This window comes from Scyliorhinus canicula, chromosome 8, assembly GCF_902713615.1.
Source record: "Scyliorhinus canicula chromosome 8, sScyCan1.1, whole genome shotgun sequence".
NCBI classification, from domain to species: Eukaryota; Metazoa; Chordata; class Chondrichthyes; order Carcharhiniformes; family Scyliorhinidae; genus Scyliorhinus; species Scyliorhinus canicula.
In genome coordinates this window covers 75,338,512-75,364,592 of record NC_052153.1, presented here as the reverse complement: position 1 = coordinate 75,364,592, position 26,081 = coordinate 75,338,512, and the positions used below count along the sequence as shown (strand labels likewise).

At 46.7% G+C, this 26,081-nt stretch overlaps 1 protein-coding gene across 5 annotated transcripts in view; it reads left to right on the top strand.

Annotated features, from left to right (window-relative positions):
* The first annotated feature begins 5,293 nt into the window (after positions 1 to 5,293).
* The window catches only part of LOC119970326 (selenocysteine insertion sequence-binding protein 2-like), a 138,083-nt gene continuing 117,295 nt past the window's right edge, over positions 5,294 to 26,081 (top strand). For 2 of the 5 annotated variants that reach the window (XM_038804765.1, XM_038804762.1), the window contains exon 1: positions 5,296 to 5,502. In XM_038804765.1, the coding sequence (XP_038660693.1) occupies positions 5,467 to 5,502 (36 nt within the window). In that variant the 5' untranslated portion in view covers positions 5,296 to 5,466. Of the gene's footprint in view, positions 5,503 to 26,081 lie in introns of all 5 variants that reach the window. The other 3 variants (XM_038804763.1, XM_038804761.1, XM_038804766.1) reach the window with 3 other exon arrangements.

Sequence of the window (26,081 nt, the reverse complement as noted above, 5' to 3'; positions counted from 1 at the left end):
AAATATGGCGGGTAGTACCGGTGGGAGAGGAGCGGGCTTGTGCAATATGTTATGATTGAAGTATTGAAAGTACATGGATGTTTGCACATTTTTGCCTTTTTTTGCTTTCTTTCTGATGATGTCTGTAACTGTTTATAAAGCCAAAAACTACCTCAATAAAATTGTTTATTAAAAAAAAGGTATATAATCTGTAGTGAAGTGATTGGATCCCATCCAACCTGGGGTGGGCTACTAACTTTTTGAAAAATGTGTGATTACTGTACCGAAAGTCTAAATTTAGAGAGATTTGAGACTGCCTCAAATCTCTCTCCTTCGTACGTCGGTCAAGCTTGAAAACAAAGAATGTTTTCTTACCAGAGTTGCAGTCTGCGAGTCTCTGAGTTGACTGAGCCGTAATTAAGAGGGGAGGCCCCCCACGTGGAAACCATTCCAATACATAGTCTCTGAAAAAGTTCTCCTTCAGAGGGATTAATTAATGATCTCATAGTTAAGGATTTTCTGGGGAAGAGTGATCATTGCATGATAGAATTTCAAATTTAGTTTGAGGGCAGGAAATCGGAGTCCCACACTAATGTTCTGCAGTTGAAAAAAGGTAATTACATTCGCATGAGGGTCAGATTTGGTCCTAGCGGACTGGGCAGGAAGACTAAAGGGTAGGTCTGTTGATGAGCAGTGGCAGTCGTTTAAGGAGATATTTAATTTATTCCAACAAAAATATATTCCAGAAAAGAATAAAGATTGTAAGCAGGGGAAAAATCATGAATGGCTGAGCAAGGATGGTAAAGATAACATTATAGAAAATAATAATAATCTTTATTATTGTCACAATTGGCTTACATTAACACTGCAATGAAGTTACTGTGAAAGCCCCTCCGGTGCCTGTTCAGGTACTCTGATGGAGAATTCAGAATGTCCAATTCACCTAATAAGCACGTCTTTCAGGACTTGTGGGAGGAAACGAGAGCACCCGGAGGAAATCCACGCAGACACAGGGAGAACGTGCAGATTCCGGGCAGACAATAACCCAAGCCAGTATCGAACCTGGGACCCTGATGCTGTGAAGCAACATTGCTAACCACTGTGCTACCATGCCACCCGAGTACATAAAGACAAAAATAAAGGCCTACTATACTGCAAAGGCCAATGGGAGGCTGGATGATTGGGAAATGTTTAAAGATCAACAAAGGGTTACTAGAAACGTAATAAAAAGAGCAAAGGTAAAGTATGAAAGAAAAATCGTGCAAAACGTATAAAATATCAAAATATAAAAAAGGATAGCTTCTCTAAGTATATAAAAGGGAAGACAGTAACTAAAGTTAATGTTGGTCCCTTACTGGATGAGACCAGGGAGTTAATAGTGGGGAACACAGAAATGGCGGAGTCGCTAAATTAATGATTCTCCGAAATGGAGAGAAACAGCTGACGCCGGAGTGAAACCCGGAGTGTTTCACTCCGGCATCGGAGGCCGCTCCTCGTCCCCTATTCTCCCCCCCCCACGGGGGGCTAGGGGCGGCGGCGCGTGAATCCCGAGCGCCCGGCCTTGACGCTTGCGTCAAAGCGGCGTGCCGGTAATGACGCGGCCGGCAGCGCCGAAGTCACGTCAGCCACGCATCGCAGGTTGGCCGGCTCCAACCCGCGCATGCGCGGTTGCCGTCTTCCCCTCCGCTGCCCCGTAAGACATGGCGGCTTGATCTTGCGGGGCGGCGGAGGGAAAAGAGTGCGTCGTTTACAGACGCCGGCCCGATGATCGGTGGGCACCGATCGCGGGCCAGACATCCGATGAGCACGCCTGTGGCGTCCCCCCACAGGCCCCACACTTACCAGTCGCGTGACGTTCACGCCGGCAGCGACCAGGTGTGGTTGACGCCGGCGTGAACCTGTCGGGTTCGCCAGGCCGCTCGGCCCATCCGGGCCAGAGAATCGCCGGTCGGCGTGAGAAACGGCGAGCGCCGATTCTCTGAGCGGCATGTCGCAAAACGCGACACGCCATTTTGGGGGGGGTGGGAGAATCGCGGGGGGTGCCAGGGCGGCGTGTCGTGATTCACCCGGCCCTCCCGCGATTCTCCCACCCGGCGTGGGGAGCGGAGAATCGCGCCCAATATTTTGCCTCAGTTTTGACGGTGGAGGACACCAGTGCCATCCCAATAGTAACAGATAATGCAGACGTAACAGAAAGGGAGGAACTTAGAAAAATCATCATAGACAGGGAAAACATACCAAACAAACTATTGGGATTAAAGGCAGACAAGTCCCCAGGGCCTGATGGCCTACATCCTAGGGTCTTAAAGTAAGTGGCAGTGGAGATAGTGGATCCATTGGTTATATTATTCCAAAATTCCCTGGATGCAGGAAAGGTTCCGGTGGATTGGAAAAATGCTAATGTAACACCCTTATTCAAAAAAGGAGGGAGACAGAAAGTACGAAACTATCGGCCAGTTAGTTTAACATCTGTCATTGGGAAATAGTTGGAATCCATTATTAAGGAAGTAATAACAGGACATTTGGAAAGTCAAAATGCAATTCTTCAGAAGCAGCATGGTTTTATTAAGGGTAAGTTGTGTTGGACTAATTTGCTAGAATTCTTCAAAGATGTAACAAGTCAAGTGGATAATGGACAACCTGTAGATATACCTGGGCTTCCAGAAGCATTTGATAAGGTGCCGCAGAAAAGGTTAATACACATGCATTTTATAGCTAAAGAGATACAAGTAGGGAAGTGCAGCTGCACCTGTATAGGCATTGGTGAGACCGCACCTGGAGTACTGTGTACAATTTTGGTCCCCTTATTTGAGGAGAGATGTGTAGTGATATTCAGATATCAATATACATGATTAATGTATGTAAATGTAGTACAGTCATTTCAATACTAGATGGCTTACAGTCTGATACTATAAGAACTGGTTTCCCGCCTTTTCTAAGTCAGATGATGATGAGAAGTGATTCAGAACAGTGAACAAGCAAGACATAGAAAAGCTAGAGTGAGAGAAGTTAGAACTAGTTTGTTATAATAGTGTATAGTTATATAGTTATCTGTATTGTACTTTAATTCTTTATTGTTAGTTTAGTATTGAGTAAAAGGACTCAGTTTATTATTTTATTACTCATTAAATAGTTCATCTTTCAACAAGAAGACTATTGGTCATTTAATCATCTGGTGGTTTCAAGAGTAATATATATATGTTAGGTAAGTCATTATTTAAAATATAACAAGATGCAGTTGTATTAGAGGCAGTTCAGAGTAGCTTCACTAGGTTAATTCCAGAAATGAAGGGTTTGTCTGAGAAGAGAGATCGAACAGTTTAGGCTTATAGTTTAGAAGAATGAGAGGTGATCTAATTGAATTGATATAAATGAGACCCAAAACATTTCATGTTTTCAAGAAGCAGTTAGATTTAATACTTGGGGTGAAGGGGATCCGAGGTTATTGGGGGAAAGCGGGATTAGGCTATTGAGTTTGATGATCAGCCATGATCCTAATGAATGGCAGAGCAGGCTCGACGGGCTGAATGGCCTTCTGCTATTTTCTATGTTTCTATAAGATGATAAAAGGTATTGACACAGTAGCCATGGAGTGAATGCTTCCTCTTGTGGGGCAATCTAGAATGAGAGGTCATAGTTTTAGGATAAGGGGTAGCAGATTTAAAACAGAAATGAAGAGAAATTACTTCTCTCCAAGGGTCGTGAATCTGTGGAATTCACTACCCGAGAGTGCAATGGATGCTGGGACTTTGAGTAAATGTGAGAAGATCCACAGATTTTTAATTAGTAATGTTTCAAGGGTTATGGAAGAGTCAGGAAAGTGGAGTTCAGGCCAAGAGGAGATTGGCCATATTGTATTGAATGGCAGAGTGGGGTTGTGGGGCTGAATTGTCTACTCCTGCTCCTAGTTGATATATTATTTTCTAGGAGAGCCTGTGGGAGACAGAACTTGGGAGTCTCAGTTGAGTGATTAAGTGGGACTACAAGTCTGTGAGTAAGTTATCACAGTGATGATCTAAGTTTTGGTTGCTTTAATCCCTCCGCTCCCCTGACCGTCACTGCCCCCATCCCTTCTGTCCAAGTGGCCCTTATTTTCTTTAATGAATGGGTCACTCTGAGTGGTGGTAGGCCTGTTTAGCAGTTTGCTACAACTGAGTGGGTTACTTAATCATTTCGTGAGTGTAGAAATGGATTCTCTTATAGGTCAAATAGGTATGGATGATTGGTTTCTTTCTCTAAAAATTGGTAAACAATGAGGATATTTTTACGACAATCAACCAACTTTAAAAAAAAAATCTTTATTAGTGTCACAAGTAGGTTTACATTACACGGCAATAAAGTTGCTGTGAAATTCCTCTAAATTCCTGCAGATGCTGGAATCTGAAGCAAAAACAGAAAATGCTGGACAATCACAGCAGGTCACACCAGCTGTTGAGAAAGAATGGAGCTAACGGGGCGATTCTCTAAGCCCTGCGCCGGGCCGGAGAATTGCCGCAACCGCACCCCGACGGCGGTGCGCAATTCTCCGAGGTGTGGAGAATCGGCGCCATTTGCACTGGCGCGTTTGACACAGCACCAGCCATGGGCAGCTGGAATTGGCGGGGCCGCCGATTCTCCGGCCCGGATGGGCCGAGCGGATACGACAGAGTCCCGCTGGCACCGTTCACCCCTGGTCGCTGCCGGTGGGAACTCAGCGCGAAGGGTCGGGGGGCGGCCTGTGGGGTGGGAAGGGGGGCTCCGTCCCCAGGGGGCGGGAGGGGCTCCGATGTGGTCTGGCCCGCGATCGGGGCCCACCAATCGGCAGGCCGGCCTCTCCCCCCACCCCGGGCCTACTTTCCTGCACGGCTGGCCCCTGAACACCGACCCCATGTTGAGTTGGGGCCGGCGCACTGAAGAAGTCCCCGGCGCATGCGCAGGTTGGCATGGCCTAACTGCACATGCGTGGGTTGGTGTGGCGCCCATTTGGCACCAGCAAGGGAGGCTAGAGCGGCGTGAACCGCTCCAGCGCCATTCTGGCCCCTGTGGGGGACAGAATCGGTCGCCCCGTGCCCTTTTTTTTACGCCGGCGCGAACACTTCGTCTCCATTTTGGAGAATCGCCCCCAACGTTTCGAGTCTGAACGATGTTGTTTTAGGGTTCACCAACTGAATAGACTAACAGAAATGAACTTAAGGACAAATTACTTGGTTGGAGCATGCCCGAAAAGGACATCAAATCAAAATGTGAAAAGAGGGGTCGATAAAGCAATCGAGTCTGAATGACTCTTTGTCAAAGCAAGCTTTATTTGCAGCTTTTCAAAATTGAATTGAGATTCGCGGGTTATAACCTGTCTGTGGCTGGGGCGGGAGGAGGAGAAGCAACAGCAGTTCGTGCTTCATGCAGGTTGCTAGTCTCTCCGGCCTCTGAGCCTTCCGGGCTGCCGTAGTGAGGCGGGTGTTGATGTTGTGACAGCGGCGCTTGGGAACGGCTCTTTGAAAGATCGAGGCCATGGCCGAGCGGGGCAGCGGCCCTGCCACCGCAAAGGTAACTAGGGGCGCGGGACCGATGCCAGTTCCCGGGCGAGGGAAGCCGAGGGCGGACCGGGGACTTTAGGAGGGGGTGGGGGCCGTGCCTTGCAGTGCGGAGGAGCACCGGTCCAGGTAACCGGCGGCACTAATTCAGGCCCGGGCGGCACGGCCGAGAGTCGCCAGTAAAAGGAGAGGAACGACTCAGCAATCCGGGGACAGGGGGGGCCATCGGCCGCTTCTGGAACTTTCTCTCGGCCTGTTAATCAGCAATCTTTTCAAATCCCTTCAGACCATGGGAATTAAACATTATTGCAATCCTATTAATGAGAATGAAGTGAAAGACTTGGTATTCATATATATATATTTATATATATGTAGACTTGGCATTTCCGACCTCGGACGACCCAAGTCGCTTTAAAGCAAGCGACGTACTTAGAAATGTAGTTTACTGTATGTTTTGTATTACCTGTTTGAAAATAATACGTCCTTAAAAATTGTACCCACCCCACCCCAGATTTCATGCCACTTTCAGCCAAATATTGACCGATTTACCGAAACTGGTTACTCGGTATTGACTTGTTTGATCATAATTTGTGTCACTCGATAGTGGCTGGTGAACTAGTTGGTTATTTGCCCAGCTGTTTTTCGCCTGAAAATTCCTATGTTCCTATCAATGCAACTGAACGAGTTTGGAGTTTTGCATCGTGTTCCAGGTCATTACCGATCACAGTCTGTTTTGTTTCATATGCGAAAATGAGAACGCTGCTTTACCTTCACCTAAGCCCGTTTTAAGTTTTTGGTTATCAGCTAGTATTAATTGTAATCGGTCAGCATTTTACAAACTCATGTCTAAAAAGATCCCTGTATCTCTAAGAAAATTGGACAGAGTACTGAAATTACCAAATGGAGAAAAAAAACTGTACAAGCTTCAAATCTAAAACAGTGAAAAGAATGGAAATAAACAGCAGGTTAGTATCTGTCAAATGGGGGTGGAATTCTCCTATCCCAACCAAAAAGTCAAAAACCTGCCAGTGTAACCTCATGTTACAATTCTTCCAGTGGCAGGTTGGTCTTTCCACGAACTGGTGGCATCAACACAATTTGCATCTCATGAATGGTTGCCCGCTGGCATCCCGGCAGACCGTGCCATCTTTGAACACTCCAGGAAATTGTCAGTCTAAAACCTGTTTGCTAAACAGTGGCGTGCACAAGGCAGTCCTCTGTTCACAAGATACTTAGGTGAAAGAGACAGGTGGAAGGTGGGCTGTGCAAGGAGGTGGTGCAGGGGAAGGTAGAGGATAATGGCTCACGATGGCAGGCAGAGGGACAAGGTGAAAAAATGAAAATCGCTTATTGTCACGCGTAGGCTTCAATGAAGTTACTGTGAAAAGCCCCTAGTCGCCACATTCCGGCGCCTGTCCGGGGAGGCTGGTACAGGAATCGAACCGTGCTGTTGGCCTGCTTGGTCTGCTTTAAAAGCCAGCGATTTAGCCTGGTGAGCTAAACCAGACCCGGAGGATGAAGAAGTTGAACAATGCAAGCAGAGGGAAGACTTGAGGGGAGGGAAGCTGGATCCTGAGAAGTCTGCATGGAAAGCTCACAAACAAGCGGCTCAAAGGAATACCACATTGTTTACTGTAAGGGAGTGCACAAAGATGGCAGATGTGGTGGTAGGTAGGGGTTCAAGTAAGCCATGGGCATCTCAAGACGATGGGCTCAGGGGAGTGTGGTTGAATCAAGGAGCTGACTTCTTGAGGCTGCTAACCATTAGCTTCTGGGTTGCTGACGTCCTGCATGGTCTGATGAAGACTGGTGGGCTGACGAGGGTAATATTGTGTGCTGCACTGTTAGGTAGGTATGGCACCAGTTGATGGCAGGCGGACAAATGATTTGCTGGCCCACCAGGAAATTCAGAGGGTAACTCGTCTGTGCATAATTGATTGGCTTCCAAGTGCAAGATCCTGCCATTGTGGCTAGTGGGAAAGGCACCACCAGAGTTGCTCGCAAACATACTTTGTCTCCAAAATTGAGAATTCTGCTCTAGAAGTCAATAATTTAGGTCTTAGGCTTGCAGGGGTTATCAACCTACAGCCTGCAGAAATGTCTTGTATAGCCAGCAAACTTCCCACAAATATTCAAGCTTGGATTGTCCAGGGAAAAGTTCCTGGAATGATGAGGCTGATTTTTTTTTTGACATACACACTGATTTGGAGGACAAATGGACATTTTACCAGATACAGATTGGAAGATGCAAACGCTTTGAATCGTGATATGGATTAACAGCTGGAGGCTGAGCCAATGGATAGAAATAAAGCCAAAAACCAGAAGGGTGACAGTAAATGTGTGTGTGGTATTGAAAGACTGGATGTGGAGAGTCTTGAACACTCGTTCTGAAAAGGTGGCGGAAGCTGCGCCTTTGAATAGTTTAAAGCACAACAAGGTAGGTTCTTAATAACAAGGGAGGGTGCAAGGTTATTGGGGTTCGGCATGAATATGGGATTGAGGTTGCAATCAGATGAGCCACAAGATTATTTAACAGTGGAGCAGGTTTGAAGGGCAATTTAAGGATTAAAATCCAGGGGTTATAGTGTAGTGGTCATGTTTTTAAAAAAGGATGTTTTTTGTAAAACGCCTGGTAGCATCTAGGAGCCAGAAGGTGAAATTGATCAAGCATCTAGGAGCCAGAAGGTGAAATTGACCAAGGAATGTGGCTTCAGTCTGGGCTAATGCACTGTGTTTGGGGTTAATGTATTTTCATTGTGTAGATTTAATTTTCTTTTCAACTTGGGGAGATGACGTCATTGCTGGGTGGAGCTAAGGAATGCAGAGAGTCAGCTTTTGGAGAAGGCTTTGGAAAGAGAAGAGGCAAAGTCTGAACTGTCAGAAACTGAGTCCACAAGTCTCTCACAGTAGGATAGTTATAAACGAGTAATATGTAAAGCAGAGCAGTCTTGTCTGGACACAAAGAAGTTGAAATACGGCAGATGTTATAACCTGCCTGATTACTACTGACTGGGGACTAATTCCACAATCCTTCGTGAGTATGAGCTTCCCCAATGATGGGGGCGGAGAAATCATTAGCAGAGTCCCTGCATAAATAGAGCTGGCCAGTTTGTGTGTGTATGTGGTTGTGTGTGTGTGTGTTTCAACACGTGCTGTCTTTCAACGCGTCATGAAGGGCATCTTGAGACGTTGACCACGTGTCGCTGTTTACTTAGACGACGTTTGGATATTGGGGACGTCGGAGCAGGAGCATTTGGAGGCTGTCCGTAGACGCTTCTCAGAGGCTGGAGTCTGTTTACATTGTACAAAGTGCGTGTTTCAGGCGAAGGAAGTGGTCTACCTGGGTTATCGGCTGGTCCGCGAAGGATTGCACCACGTCGCAGAGAAAGTGCGCGCAATTCAACAGGCCCCCCGACTGACACTTTGTATGTTTGTTCTTTTCCCGGCCTCGTAAACTGTTACGGGAAGTTCCTCCCCAATCTGACAACTACGCTGGCCCCGTTGCACCTTCTGTTAAAGAAGATTCACACCTAGGTTTGTGGTCAGCCGCAAGAAACCGCTTTCCGGCAGGTGAAACAGCAATTGTCGTCGTCTGGGTTCCAAACCCACTATGATCCTGGAAAGCCTTTGCTCATCACGTGTGATGCATCCCTATATGGTATTGGATGGAGAATGGATCCGAGCGGCCGATAACTTTAGCCTCCTGCACATTGACTGCAACGGAAAAGAAGTACGCGCAGATCAGGAAGGAGGGCCTGACAGTGGTCTTTGCGGTGAAACGCTTCCACCAGTATATTTATGGGCGCCACTTCACTATTGTGACTGATCATAAGCCTCTGCTTGGACTTTTCCGAGAGGATAAGCCACTTCCGCCCATTGCATCCGCACGGATCCAGCGCTGGGCTTTGTTGTTCGCTGCCTACGAGTATTCCCTACAGCATAAACCAGGGACCCAGATAGCGAATGCCGATGCACTGAGCCGATTGTCTTTGTTGACCGGCCCCATGTCGACCCCCACGACCGGTGAAGTGTTTGCAACCGTACATTTTATGGACTTCTTGTCTGTCACGGCATCGCAGATCCATGAGTGGACCCAGACTGAGCCAGTCCTGTCAAAGGTTTGGCACATAGTCCTGTAGGTGGGCAGCATAGACAGTTCCCAGGCAAGTTGTGGGCATTTTCCTCCAAGCTGTCAGAATTTAGTGTGGCAGACCATATCCTCTTGTGGGTGACGTGTGTGGTCGTTCTTGAAAAAGGACAGGAGCTAAAACTAAAGGACTTGCACAATGGGCATCCGGGTGTGACCAAAATGAAAATGTTGTCCTGGTGTAATGTCTGGTGGCTCGGCCTCGACATTGATATTGAGAAGGTAGCCCAAAACTGCTGCATTTGCCAGGAGCATCAGAAGTTTCCGCTGGCCGTGCCCTTACATCACTGGGAGTGGCTAGGGCGGCCTTGGGCACGCTTGCATGCAGATTTTGCCGGCCCTTTTCAAGGATCCATGTTCCTTGTATCAATCGATGCCCAATCTAAACAGCTAGAGGGGCATAAGATGGTAGGCAAAACGTCCTGCGCAACGATTGAGAAGATGCGTTTGTCTTTCAGTCCATATAGCCTCCCCGAGGTGCTCATCCCGGACAATGGCACTCCTTTCACAGGTGAGGAGTTTGCAAGGTTCATGAGGATGAATGGCATAAGCCATATCCGCACCTCCATACCACCTGGCTTCCAATGTGTTGGTGGAGGCATAGTACAGATGTTCCAATGGTGCCTAAAGAAACAGTCTTCCAGATCTATGGACACCAGACTGGCTCGTTTTTTGTTTTCGTATTGGACCACTCCACATGCAGTGACTGGGGTAGTTTCCGCGGAACTACTAATGGGCCAGAGACTTCACACCCGCCTTAGCATGGTTTTCCCGGACATTAGCGCAAAAGTACGCCGCACTTGAGAACAGCAGGGGCATGGCCTTTCTAGGCACCATCCATTTTGGCAGTTTGCACCTCATGACCCGATGTTCATTCAAAATTTTACTGGTGGTGCCCAGTGGGTCCCTAGCGTTATCCTTCGTTGACGAACGGGTCCTATCTCTTACCAGGTGCAAGCCCAGGGTCGTCTCCAGCCCAAAAATGTAGACCACGTTCAGTCCAGAAGGCTGCCTCTTCTAAAAATTCCCCGCCCCCGGAGCTCCCTTCTACAGCCTTGGATTCCTTGGACTTGGTGGGGCGGGATAATGTTATAACCTGCCTGATTAATACTGGCTGGGGACTAATGGTAATCCCATAATCCTTTGTGAGTATGAGCTTCCTCTATGAGTGGGGGCGAAGAAACATTAGCAGAGTCACCTGCATAAGTAGAGCTGGCCAGTGTGGAACCAGCTAGAGAGGAGTGGGCAGTGGTGGAGTACTGCTACTGTTGTATATATGTAATTGTAAATAAAGTTAATTGTAAATAAAGTTATTACTTTCAATTCTGCAAACACGTGCTGTATTCTTCGTTGCCCCCAGAAAACCAGGTCAATCAGCTTTTTGAAGATATTCAGCCAGAGGGTTCTAACGGGAACAACATTTGTTTTGTAAAGCAAGTATTGTTCTATGCCAAACAAGGTAGATTGAGAGCTGTATGTTTCTTGTTGTTTAATGGGACATCGAGAAGTAGAGTTTCAGGAGTAATTGTAAGCTGTTCTTTCCAGATGTGAAGTTAAAGAGTTTAATATTGTATTCATAATAAAGCTTTATTCTGAAGAATACCAAATCCCTATTTCCTCATACAATCACTCCTGGAGTGAATTATTCTTTCTGCTCAGTTGGAATTCATAACCGGGAACAAAGGTTTAGCTCACTCAGCTAAATCGCTGGCTTTTAAAGCAGACCAAGCAGGCCAGCAGCATGGTTCGATTCCCGTACCAGCCTCCCCGGACAGGCGCCGTAATGTGGCAACCAGGGGCTTTTCACAGTAACTTCATTGAAGCCTACTCGTAACAATAAGCGATTTTCATAATTTCAAAGAAATGGCTGAGAAACTTAAATTCGTACTTTGCTTCTATCTTCACAAAAGAAGACTTGAATAATGTACCGGGGGGTTCTGAGAAATACAAATTTTAGTGAGGAGCTAAGATTAAAGGAAATTAGTATTAGTAAAGAAAGGGTTTTGGGGAAATTAATGGGATTGAAGGTGGACAAATCTCCAGAGTCTGATAATCTTCATCCCAGAGTACTCCAGGAAGTAGCCCCAGAAATAGTAGATCCATTGTTGGTCATTTTCTAAAATTCTTTGGACTCTGGAATGGTTCCTACAGATTGGAGGGTGGTGAATGTAACCACCCTATTCAAAAAGGGAGGTATAGAGAAAACGGGGAACTATTGATCAGTCAGTAGTAAGGAATTTTCTGGAATCCATTATCAAGGATTTCATAGCACAGCATTTGGAAAGCAGTGGTGTAATCAGACAAAGTGAGCATGGATTTATGAACTGAATAGCATGCTTGACAAATCTATTAGAATTCTTTGATGTAACTAGTAGAGTTGACCAGGGAGAACCGATGGATGTGGTTTATTTAGACTTTCAGAAGGCTTTCAACAAGGTCTCGCATAGCAGATTAATATATGTAAAGTTAAAGCGCATGATATTACGGGTGATGTCTTGATATGGAAATAAAGCTGGTTAGCAGACAGGAAGCAAAAAGTTGGAATAAATTGGTCTTTTTCTGATTGGCAGGCAGTAACTAGTGAGATACTGCAGGGATCTGTGCTAGGACCCCAACTATTCACATATATTAATGGTTGGGACGATGGAACTAAATGTATTATCTCCAACTTTGCAGATGATATAAAGTGAGCTGCGAGGAGGTTGCAGAGATGCTTCAGCAGGATTTGGACAGGCTGAGTGAGTGGACACGAGCATGGCAGATGCAGCACTATGTGGATAAATGTGAGGGTATCCGCATTGGTAGCAAAAATAGGAAGGCAGATTATTATTTGAATGGGTGTAAATTAAGAGAGGTGGATACTCAGCGAGACCTTGGTGTCCACTTGCATCAGTCACTGAAAGTAAGTGTGCAGGTATAGCAGGCAGTAAAGGAGACAAATGTTATGTTGGCCTTCATAGTGAGAGGATTTGAATTTAGGAAGTGATCAGCGAATCAAATAATTTACAGTGCAGAAGGAGGCCATTCGGTCCATCGAATCTGCACCGGCCCTTGGAAAGCGCACCCTACTGAAGCCCAAACCTCCAGCCTATCCCCGTAACCAGTAATCCCACCGAACCCTTTTGGACATTCAGGGCAATTTAAAATGGCCAATCCACCTATCCTGCACATTGTTAGACTGTGGGAGGAAACCGGAGCACCCGGAGGAAACCCACGCAGATGTGGGGAGAATGTGCAGACTCTGCACAGACAGTGACCCAAGCCAGGAATCGAAACTAGGTCCCTGGAGCTGTGAAACAACAGCGCTAACCACTGTGCTGCCATGCCACCCATGTTTTATTGCAATTGTATAGTGCATTGGTGAGCCCACACCTGGAGTATTGTGTGCAGTTTTGGGGTCCTTATCTGAGAAAGGTTTACCAGGCTGATTGCTGGGAAAGCGCGACTGTCATATGATGAGAGACTAAATCGGTTAGGATTATATTCATTGGAGTTCAGGAGAGTGAGAGGGGACCTCCTAGAAACTTACAAAATTCTAATAGGATTAGACAGGGTAGATTAAGAAAGAATGTTCCCGCTTGAGGGGGAAACCAGAACTAAGGGTCATAGTTTGAGGATAAGGGGTAAACCTTTTATGACTGAGGTGAGGAGAAATTGTTCACCCAGAGGAGAAATTGTTCACCCAGAGAGTGATGAATTCGTGGAATTTGCTACGATAGAAAGTAGTTGAGGCCAAATCTTGTGTAATTTCAAGAAGGAATTAGATATAGCTCTTGGGGCTAAAGGGATCAAGGGGTTTGGGTGAAAGGCGGGATCAGGGTATTAAACTTGATGATCAGCCAAATGAATGGCTTGAAGGGTGGAATGGCCTCCTCCTGTTTTCTATTTAAATAAATGAAATATTGGTATTTGTGTCTGGTATCTTTGTCTGGCCTGGGGATCGTAATACTTGAGAAACAGCACCTAATCTTCCTAGCAGGCAATTTGCAGCTCTAACCATAACATGAAATTTAACAACTTCAGACATTAACTACAATTCCCATTATTCTCTCTGGTCATACACGCTGCCATTGTTGGATATTTGTGCCAAGGGAGAGCTAGGTAGGTTCTTGGTTAACAAAGGGAGTTTGAAAGGTTATCATAGTTAGACAGGAATGTGGGATTGAGGTTACAATCAGATGAGCCACATCTGGGGGTGGGGAAAGTGGGTAAGTACTTGAGATGCTGACTACCCCTCACCACAACTGGCAGGTTGCTGTGCATTATTGGCATTAACATGTTCTTTCTTCCCCTATATTAAACCTGTAGGGCGCTGCTCTGCCTTGCCAATTCATCATGTTTTCTTTCCGATCTATTCACATTTTGCTGTCCACCTGTACCTTTAATGTCTTGGAAATGTATTTTCATTCTTTCACCACACTAATAATAGTGGCAGCACGGTGGCACAATGGTTAGCACAGTTGCTTCACAGCTCCAGGGTCCCAGGTTCGATTCCCGGCTTGGGTCATTGTCTGTGTGGAGTCTGCACGTTCTCCCCGTGTCTGCGTGGGTTTCGTCCGGGTGCTCCGGTTTCCTCCCACAGTCCAAAGATGTGCACGTTGGGTGGATTGGCCATACTAAATTGCCCTTCGTTTCCAAATAGGTTGGGTGGGCTTTCTGAGTTACCGGGATAGGATGGAGGTGTGAGCTTGGGTAGGGTACTCTTTCCAGGGGCCAGTGCAGACTCAATGGGCTGAATGGCCTCCTTCTGCACTGTAGATTCTTCAAACCTGAATTTTGCAGGTGGCACTGAGGCCAGCTTGACAGAGTACAGCTTCTGTACATAGTACTTAACTCAGGAATTTAGAAAATTTAAAGGGTTCCAGTGAGGAATTAATAATGTTTTGCCTCAGCTCCTTCAAAAAGCAACTTGATAATTGTCTGCTACTGATGTTTGTAATGGCTCATATCACATTTTCTACAGGGTACAATGGTTCAATATTTTTGGAAGTGGGAAAGCTTCCAGATAATCAGGATTGTGTGATAAGAGTCGTAGGGATAGTTAGAAACTCTATAGTATTGTTTGATCACCATGGGGTAGTGGCCTCCTCCTGTAGATCTTTCTCCTGAGGTTATTAGATCCATGGAACAAAGCCTGTAATACAACGTGTGGATATGCTACATATTTAAAACTGGGTTTCATGAGCAAGAGGATACTGTCTTTTGGATTTTTATGCTTGAAACTGGTCATGGTATAGTGAGATTAGATGAAGAAGATATGAATTACAGCAGGAAATATTTTGGAAATGGGTGAAGTGAATATGAAAAGGAATTCAACTCAGTGTCTTCCAGGCTGGCAAGGTTTTGTATCTGCAGGTTTAGCTCAAGTTCTTGGACAGGGATGTTGATGCAATTGTGAGCAGTAGCTTAGAGGTGCTGATAGGACCATAGCTTTGGTTTTACCCAACATGAAGCTGGTGGAAATTGTGACTTAGTTAATTCTCATTTATGTTGTCAATTGTAAACAAAAACACTTTTTCCATTTTTGGTGTGCTTAATTGACTTTCTGCAATTCTTCCAGACATGTTATCTCCATATTAAAAATGGATATTGAGAGCTAGAGAAGGTACAGGGAAGATTTACAAGGATGGTTCTGGAGTTGAAGTTAAACTTGCCAGAAAAGGCTGAACAGAGGGGTCAAAATCTGGTTGTGTGATGTCACACGCAGGGTAGTGTTGCTCATTTTACTGGAGTGTGATTAACACGCCTCCGTTTAAAGGCCGTGTGCTTAACACTGCTATGGCTCTGTATATGTAATTATGCTCGGAGTCGCCAGGTGCCGTATTTAGACACCGTCACAAGTATATCAAGGTCAGGTTCAAAGTAATAAATCTGTACACCGATTAGTAAGTCCAAACGATTGGTGTTTATTATAGCAAATATAATAAATACACATGCATACGCTAAAGAGACTAACTTCTAATACTAAACAACTAAATACTTATCTAGACAGGAACAGGCAAGGTCAGGGAACAAGGCCTTCGTCCCGTTCTTGGTCTGCAACTCTCTGAATCGTAAGGTTGTCAAGATCTAGCAAGGTCTGGATCACGTAGCGATCGTTGTATTGGCACTTACAGTTCGATGGCTGATGGCTCAACGGCTGGTGATGAAACTGGAGTCAGGATGCGATGTAGCAAGCAAAGCAGAGCAGAGCCGGAGCAACAAAACAGACCGAACCATGTGCGGGGTCTATTCTTATAGGTCCTAGAAGTCCGTGCCCCCTTGGGGCGGTTCTTTTACCTGCCAGGTATCGATTGGGCCTTTCCCAATCAATATCTTCCAAACTCCCCAATCTGAGGGTCGTTCCTCGATGGGTGGGGCGGTCCCTACGGTTCTTTGTGTTGGTTACTGTGGCGCCATTCTGTCTGGGCGTCTACACAAAAGTATCCATTGATACTTAAATGTTTCTATTGTGCGGGGTCTGGATCTGGATCACCTCATTACTATGCAGATCTGTTTCCATTTGCACCTTTGGCTGAAACTCTGCACCTGGCCAAAAACTGGTTTCTGTACGTGCAGAATGCAAATTAGTCTTCTGCAAACTGCTTGTCCTCACTAAGACTGTTTTTCCCTGCAGCCTTAGCAGTTCTCCATTTTGTAGCCCAGTGTCCATCTTAGATGGCTACATTCCCTCCTTGTGATCCTCACAAGAAATTGTGAAGGATCACCTATGCACGTTTCTTCGAGTGCCTTTGGGTGCACTCTTTGGGTTCCCTGACCTTAGCAAGTTCCTGGGCGTCTATGCTTTCTTTAACTATGGCAAGAAAAATTTTATCTCACATTTCTACTTGGCGCTATGTCAAAGGGGACATGCATTTCCAATAACCGGGAACCTCTACCTATCACAACTACTATCCTTATCTCATTTTAAACATTTTATTACAGTCTAAAAACCTTATCCATTCACACCACATTACATATCACTTTCTGACTCGGCAGTCGAGTTCAGAACAATATAATACATGAGTGTCTTCTTTATTAACATATTGCTTTATTCATCAAGGGGTTGGGGGGATTGGTGAAACCGAAAAATAGGGGATCGAACTCCGTAAATGGTTGAGGGGCAGGAACGGGAGGCTCTCCTTTTCCATTTCCTCAACCTGAGGGTCTGTACAATGACGCAGAGAATTGCAATCACCAACAGTGATTCAATCACGTACGACATTGAGTACCATGTCATGAATTTTGTGCACCAGGTCTGAACTTCGCTGATCAGAGCTGAGCACGGGGAAGTTGGTGTGAGGGAAACATTAACGGCGGGGGTTGTGGGGGAAACGTGACTTGCTTCCACATATACAAATACAACATTTAATAGTAGTAGGTAGGCTTCCATCATGGTCTTCTCTTCGTTCTCTTTGTCCTCTTCCTTCTGTATGGCCGATCCTTGCCGTGAACCTTCTTTCGTCTTTCGAAAGCTATGGGATCAAGCACAGTATCTGTCAATACACAGTTTAATATCCGTACTTGTTAGTGTATCTGTCCTCTCATTCCAATTGACCCTTGAATGACTGGCCAAGTCACACCCTGTGACTCCCCTCATTTTTTTTTTCAAATGCGAATTTTAGGAGCAGAGATACACCTAACAACTTTCATCCTGCGAGCCGTCTCGCAGGCTTTGCAAATTTACCATCCGAATGTTCCTGGATGTAAATAGCATGTGGGATGGCGGCCTAAGGGCTACCTAACGAAAAATGACACAAAGTTTGGAACAAAAAGGTCGAATGAGTTGCGTATGGGCCGCTACGGGTAAGATTTGAATGGGATCCCCCGGGTAAGGCGTGCTGTACCGTACCCGAGCTTGGCTGACCAAAGTGGGTTCTCAGACAGGGCGGGTCCTCAGTGCCGTTTCTCCACTGCCTGAGTAACCTGGAATGAACGGGCAAGAATGTGTTAACCGTGGGATTGCAGCCTCTATTCACCGAATAGAGGGGCACCTAAAAAACAAGGGAGGAGCCAAGATGCTCCTTGTGAAAAGTTGAGCTGTGCTCCAGACATTTTAGCCATAATGTGAGGTGGTCACAATCTTTTCAGCTGAAAAGATCTGCAATCAAACCCTTAATATATCAACAAGCAAACAAACATAAACTAACAAACAAAACATACGTGCAGGTTCCATCAGAAAGGATATCGCTTCCCTCAAGCGGTTCCTATTTTACATCATCTGGACACCTCACTTTTCCTCTGCCTCTGTGAACAGGGTCACAAAGGGGTTGCCGTATCGGGAGTCAGACACTGTGTCGTCCTGCTCTCCCGGATCCCACACCCTTGTGTGGATCAGGCATGCAATTTTGGAATTATGTGACCGGGGGTCACTTTCATCGTTACGGACAACTTTGTATGAATTGTCCCTGTGCCAAAGTGTGGGGTCTAAACTTGAAGTGGTATTGTCGGGGTCGTCGGGGTCGGGTGGTGGGTCTGGGTATTTAACATAGGTGACCTCCATGGGGTCACTGGAGTTGGGGTCGTAGTCGCTACAGTGGGGGCTGTAGGGTTGTGTGCTGTGGCTGTCCTCAAAGTCAGTGTCAGTATCGCTGTCTCTGCTGTGGCAGCTTGTGGGCGTTTCGGGGCGTGGTCTGTTGTGGTCAGTGGGCGGAGTCGTGGGCGAGTCCGATGATGAACTGGTCTGTGAGGGGGATGGTGGAAACGTGTCTCTAGTGGGCGGGGCGAGATGTTCTGCTGCGTCTAGCAGGACATGGTGTGCGTGGTTAGACTGTGTTCCATATGCCTTCAGTTGGTTAATATGGAACCACGCAGTCTTTCCATTGGGGTATTTTATCCTGTAAACTGAGGGGCTAATTTTGTCCGAAATTGAATACGGGCCTGAGAATTTTGGTGCCAAAAAACTGCTGGGGTTATACACAGATAGCATTACCTGTTGCCCAACCTGGAATTCTGTGGGGCGTACGTTCTTATTAAAGCAGGCTGCGCTTTGTTTGCGTCGTTTTCCCAGTTGAACTGCGGCTGCGATCTGTGCAGACCTCACAGTCTCAACTAGGTCTTTAACAGCTTTCTCATGTGTGAGGGCCGTCACTTCGGGGCTAGTCATGTCCAGTCCTAAAAGGAATTCTGTACCTTTCATAGGGCGTCCGTCATGAGTGTGTGTGGGGTGAATCCTGTGGATGATGAAACCGTTTTGCGGATAAACATTAGTGCAAATGGGAGTACCGAATCCCATGTAGAATTGTTTTCCTGAACCATTTTTCTAACGGTAGATTTTAGGGTCCGATTCATGCGCTCTACAATCCCGCTGGACTGTGGGTGATACGCAATGTGGAAATTTTGTTTGATGCCGAATATGGTCAGGACGTTCTTCATGACACGTCCTGTGAAGTGAAATCCCTGGTCCGAATCTATACTTCTGGGTAGACCCCATCTCGTGAAGATGTGGTGGGTCAGGATCTTTGCAGCTGTCTTAGCTGTATTCGTGCGTGAGGGGAATGCCTCTACCCATTTGGTAAAGGTATCAATTACAACCAGCACGTATTTATAGCCATTCCTACAAGGGGGCAATGGTCCTATAAAGTCGATCTGGAGGTTTGTCCAGGGGCCATTAACTGGTCGAGTATGCCGAAGCTGTGCCTTTTTGGAATACCTCTCCGGGTTATTCTGGGCGCAAATAAGGCAATTCTCAATGTAATGGGTAACATCGGTCCTTAAGTTAGGCCACCAACTGAGTTGCCTGAGGTGCCTCGTGGTCGGGTCGATCCCTTGGTGTCCATGACCGTCATGGAACAAGGCAATCATTTGATTTCTGTCCTGCTGCGGGACCACATAAAGCTGGTCCTTGATGATCACACCCTCATGTGTGGTCAAAGCGTGTCTGAACTTATCATACTGGGGCACAAAAGTCCCTTTAAAAATCTCCCTGAGATCTTCATCCTGCTTCTGTGCCTCGGCTAAATCTTTAATGTCCGTCTGTGAGACTTGAACTGCACTCACAGGGGCGCTAGCTGGTGCGCTAGCTAGGGGTGTCCAACAGTGTCCTCGCCTGGAACCTGCTTTTGCCAGTGCGTCGGCTTTTACATTTCCAGGGGGGGATGACCTATGGTGACTTCTAACTTTGATAATTCCAAAGGTCCTATCCTTCGCTTTGTCTAGGATGTGGCAGAGTAAAGGGGCTGATGGAAGGGGTTTTCCGTCTGCGGAGACAAAACCTCATGTCCTCCACAGGGGTAGAAAATCCGTTAAACTGTTGCAGACATATAGACTGTCCGAATATATGTCTGCCGGGCTGGGGAAAGAATCGGGGTGGTCCACTATGTAAGCTATGGCCGCGAGCTCTGCTGCCTGCGCGCCTAAGTGACCTGGCAATTTTAAAGCTATTTCTTCGAGTGCGCGACCCTGCGCGTCCTCGACATAGATGCCGCATCCAGTGATACGCTCACCATCTAAAACTGTGGATGAACCGTCCACGTATATCTTCAGTGGGCCACACGTGTCTGTGTGTTGGGGGCTTTGTCTTGGGTTCCCTATCTTTCTGGGGGGTGTCTTCGCTATGAAGGGTCCTGTGTTGTGTAGGGGTGCTGCAATTTCGCATTCATGGGGCTGTCCTGGATATTGGAGGTTGTCGGCTAAAAACGTGTGTGTCCGGGTCCGTTTAACCGTAATGTCCCGTCCTTGTAAAAGTAATGTCCACCTAGCTGCCCTAATCTGGCTAACTGAACCGTCCTTCAGTCGACCGTCTAGGAGTAACTGTGTGGGGGTGTGCTCGGTCAAAATGGTGATGGGGTTGAGTCCGGTAATGTAGGAAAAGTATTGGACTGCCCAGAAAACTGCTAGGAGGTGCCTCTCGCAGGCTGAGAATCCTTGTTCTACTGGGTCTAAAAGTCTTGAGGCATAAGCCACGGGTCGTAGCTGCTCGTGCCGTTCCTGGAGTAACACGGCCGAGAGGGTTAGATCAGTGCTCGCTACCTTTATTGCATAGGGGGAGAGTTGGTCTGGGACTTGTAGCGCGGGTGCTGTGCTAAGGGCTTTCTTTAAATCTTCCACAGCCTCTGTATGCTGCGGAAGCCATTCCCATGGGGCTCCTTTCTTAAGGAGGTCTGAGAGTGGGGCTGCCTTTGTCGCAAATCCGTCGATATGGTTCCGACAGTACCCAACCAGTCCTAAGAACGACCGGAGGGCTGAAACATTCTGGGGAAGGGGCAATTTGACAATCGAATCAATCCTTTTGAATTCGATCTCGCGTTTGCCGTGCGTGATGACTGTACCCAAATACATCATTTGATTTTCCAATATCTGGGCCTTTCTGGGGTTAACTTTACATCCAATCGAGGTTAAAAGTTCCAGGAGCTCAGCCAGAAGCGTAATGTGCTCTGCCTTTGTGTCTGTCTGCAGTAATAGGTCGTCCACATACTGTACCAGACATTCGGGTCGGGAAAATTTTTCTAAACCATTCGCCAGCTGTCGGTGGAAAATGGAGGGGGAATTGTGGAATCCTTGTGGGAGGCATGTCCACGTATACTGCTGTGTTTTGAATGTGAAGGCAAATTTGTACTGGCACGCCTTTGCCAATGGGATTGACCAGAAGCCATTGCTAATGTCCAATACCGTGAAATATTTGGAGTGGAGTCCCTGTTTGAGCATGGTCTCGGGACTTGTTGCTACCGTGGGAGCTACTGCTGGGGTTACTTTGTTGAGCTCCCGATAATCAATGGTCAGACGCCATGATCCGTTGGGCTTTCTCACTGGCCAAATAGGAGCATTATTGGTCGAGGCTACTGTCCTAAGTACACCTTGCTCCAATAAGCTACCTATTACTTTCTCTATTTCTCCCTCTGCTTCTAGGGGAAATCTGTATTGTTTCTGTGGTCGGGGGTCAGGTCCGGTAACGTGAACTTGTCCAGTCATTCTGCAGCAGTCGTGCCGGTGACTGGCAAATGCTGTCCTGTGTTTGTTTAAAACTGCTCTCACTTGTCTGTCCGTGTTTAGTGTAGTCAGGTCGAAAGAATATTCGCCTACTGCGCTAATCCGATTTGTGTACTCTCCTACTGTGAGAGTAGCGGGTGCTCTGTCTGACCTTGCCATTCGCCAGACACACTGGTTTACTGGGTCGAACGACAGGCTATGGGCATTCATAAAGTCTATTCCCAGTATGTGTTCTGCTGTACGGGGAAGATTTACTAAAACGACGGGGTATTTGGTAGAGATGTTACCTAGCTGGATTGCTACGGGTGCTGTAATGTGTCCCTGCTGCGAGTGACCTGTGAAACCGCTAAGTGTGATGGTGGAGGTGGTCGGCCACGTGTCTGCCTGTGCCGTGATGGTGGAATTAATTGTGGTGCGCGACCCTCCTGTGTCCCAAAGTAACTCTATGGGCTTCCCTCTAACCTTTGCTGTGACTACCGGTCTCCCGGATTGGTCCCAGAGAGTGTCACAGACCCAAGTGGGGGAGCCCGAACACCATCAGTCCGTTCCGTCCACATTGGTCTGTCCTGACTGTATTCCTATACTATGGATCGGCTTCGCTCTATTTCTGTTCAGAGTGCCTGACTGCTGGCCTCTCTGTGATCTTTGGGGTGCATTGCATTCCTCAGCCCAATGTCCTAATTGGCCACAGTTGTAGCATTCGAGCGACTTCTGTGGAGGGCTGGCCTTCCCTTCATTTACCCATGCGGGGCGTTGGTGTGCTCTCACTGCCTGAATGTCCGCTGCAGCCTGAGCTTCATCTGGGGTCTTTATTTTAATTTTGCCCTGAACCGATTGTTCCCAAGCGCGGGACAATCTTTTCAGAACCCATTTCTCGTTATGGGCCTCTTCTGAGGGGTCATAGCTATTGCAAGCACTCTGTCCTGCATCTGTGGCATGGGAAATTATGGTGCGCGTCCATTTAACGATGTTGTCACGGTTCAAATGCGCTCGGTTTAAATCGCCGAAAACTGCCGTGAAATGGATCCACAGCCTTTCTGCAAATGCTGTGGGATGCTCTGTTTTCTTTTGTCTACATTTATTTAGTCCTTCAACTGGGTCTCCTCGGTTATACCCTATTGCATCTAGAATGGAGGTGTGCATTTCCTCTAGTGTGCCTCCTCCAACGTTCTGTGGGTCGGGGAGGGCTGCTACTACAGACGGGTCTAAGCTCAGAACCGTGAGCTTAACCTGCTCTCTATCGTCCAGGCCGTACATGGTAGCCTGCTGTTTCACTTTCGCGAAAAATTGGTGGGGGTCTGCGGTGGGGTGAAACGGAGTGATTTTCTCACACGCGTCCCTGAGTTGGGTTACAGTTAAGGGGGTGGTGTAGGTGATATCGGGTGCGCCTTCTGTGGTCGCTTTCCTTTGGGTGGTGACTGGATTCATAGGTGCGGTAGCTATTTGATCTGTGGGGGGTTGGGGTGCTTTTCTTTTCTGCTGCGCTGCTGGCGCACATGTTCCTTGAACATAGCGCTGCGCTGTCTCACTTAATTCTTGCCAGTCTGGGGCATTCTCCTCATCTAGCTGTGTTCCAAAAGTACTTTGGAACCCATTCTGCACTGAAAGCAGAGATTGCAGCTCCGCAATCTGCTTCCTACACTTGGCATGATCCACTGTACTTTGTCTTTGTTCTGTGGTGGCAGCATGGAGTGCTCTTAAAGCTGCCTTTAGGTCAGAGCATTGCCTCTGCAATGCCTCTACCTGCTTTTCTGATTCTTCTCTTATCAGGACGGCACGTTGCACGTCCTGATAGGCTTTTTCATACTGGGTCTGGTAACTGCTCAGATGGGCTAGACATGACTGATGTGCCCTCTTGGCATCATCCACCTCGGTACCCTTCTCTGCCAGCTTCCCTCTAAGTTCCATGTTTTCCTTCTCGATGTCCCTGACATCCACTTTGCTCATCCTATTTCGTTCTTCTAATTCTGCTCGGAGCGTCTGAACGACCTCCTCAGTGCCTCGCAACTGTGCCAAACAGGACACGATTGCCATCAGCTTGCGTGATTTACTAAGATTTTTCTTATGAATTTGAGAGAGGTTCTCTCACCAAGTATGTCCTATACTTCCGGGACCTGTCTCCTCATTCATACAGAACTCATTCCAAAGGGGCCATCCCTTTCCTTGCAGATACTTGCGGAGTTCCAGCTCCCACACGGGACACTGACCTACTCGGCTACTGCTGGTCGCTGCGACCACAAACCGTTGTGGGTTCATGAGGCGTTCCATTGCCTGCATGGCCATTTTCTCTTTCTCTCTTAATTTAGGACAGGGGGTGTTGAGGTAATGTTTTACAAGACGGATAAGGCTTTCGCTATGTTCCGCTCAAAAACTCCCGACAGTTCGTCGCAACAAAAAGCTCTCAGGTTTACCTTCCAACCCTGTTAGTACGCATGCACAAAACACACTTCCGAATTATCTTTATTCGTTTGAACACCTTGATTACTTGTGATTTTTCCTTTTTCTTTACTCAGATTTCTAATTCAAATTTCTGGGTCCTCGACGGAGTGGGGGTGCCACTTGTAACCGCATCCCGTCAGGATGTCGCCACTAAATGTTGCTCATTTTACTGGAGTGTGATTAACACGCCTCCGTTTAAAGGCCGTGTGCTTAACACTGCTATGGCTCTGTATATGTAATTATGCTCGGAGTCGCCAGGTGCCGTATTTAGACACCGTCACAAGTATATCAAGGTCAGGTTCAAAGTAATAAATCTGTACACCGATTAGTAAGTCCAAACGATTGGTGTTTATTATAACAAATATAATAAATACACATGCATACGCTAAAGAGACTAACTTACTTCTAATACTAAACAACTAAATACTTATCTAGACAGGAACAGGCAAGGTCAGGGAACAAGGCCTTCGTCCCGTTCTTGGTCTGCAACTCTCTGAATCGTAAGATTGTCAAGATCTAGCAAGGTCTGGATCACGTAGCGATCGTTGTATTGGCACTTACAGTTCGATGGCTGATGGCTCAACGGCTGGTGATGAAACTGGAGTCAGGATGCGATGTAGCAAGCAAAGCAGAGCAGAGCCGGAGCAACAAAACAGACCGAACCATGTGCGGGGTCTATTCTTATAGGTCCTAGAAGTCCGTGCCCCCTTGGGGCGGTTCTTTTACCTGCCAGGTATCGATTGGGCCTTTCCCAATCAATATCTTCCAAACTCCCCAATCTGAGGGTCGTTCCTCGATGGGTGGGGCGGTCCCTACGGTTCTTTGTGTTGGTTACTGTGGCGCCATTCTGTCTGGGCGTCTACACAAAAGTATCCATTGATACTTAAATGTTTCTATTGTGCGGGGTCTGGATCTGGATCACCTCATTACTATGCAGATCTGTTTCCATTTGCACCTTTGGCTGAAACTCTGCACCTGGCCAAAAACTGGTTTCTGTACGTGCAGAATGCAAATTAGTCTTCTGCAAACTGCTTGTCCTCACTAAGACTGTTTTTCCCTGCAGCCTTAGCAATTCTCCATATTGTAGCCCAGTGTCCATCTTAGATGGCTACAGTAGGAATGCAGATTCTAACCTATTCTCTTGTATGGCCATGATATTGTGTCACTTACTTGTATTTTGGACCAGTCAGTGGACAATCTGGAGGATGCTTGCAGACCGCCAGTTGTCCATGGACCACATTTTGAGAGGCACTAATTTAACTGGAATCTGTATAAACACAGGAGAGGAAAAGGAACAGGAAGGACAACACTGTGCACTGCTGCCACACAGCACCAGGGACCCGGATTCGATTCCGACCTCTGGTTACTTTCTGTGTGGAGTTTTCACATTCTCCCTGTGTCTGCATGGGTTTCCTCTGGGTGCACCAGTTGCCTCCCACAGTCCAAAAGATATGCAGGCTAGGTTGATGGGACAATTAAGTGTCCAAAAGTTGCGTATGGTTAAAGGGATTGGGCCTAGATAGGGTGGTCTTTCAAAGTGTCAGCGCAGACTCAATGGGGCAAATGGCCTCATTATGCACTGTAGGGATTCTATTCTATTCTATGCTGATGGCTTAGATGAAGAGGGAATTTATGTGCCAACATAGACCAGTTTGGTTGAATGGCTTGTTTCTATGCTATTAATTTAATTGGTGCTTGTGAAATATGCTTTGGGTTGATCTGGAATACAATGAAAATGACACAGGTTGTTTAGGTGCTAGGCAAACTGAAGATTTTAAATTTGTCAGTTTATTAGTTTGTTTTTCAATAGGACTTGGCATCATCTTGTTTTCTTAACTGTTTTTATGTCAGACTCAAACCAGTCCTTCAATCCAACTAGCTTGCAGATGTTGTCTTAAAGCCGTAGCAAAAGGTGTTTACCAATTCCCCCCCCTGTGTTTTATCAAATGAGGATGAGATGATGCAAATCTTGTCCTTGTGATAAAATGATGCAAAACTGTTGCCTTGTTCTCCTTTTCCATACAGGCACCAGAATATCTGGGATTTTCCAAGGACAGCCAAAGACTAAACATGACTTACAAAATCAGGAAACATCCTTT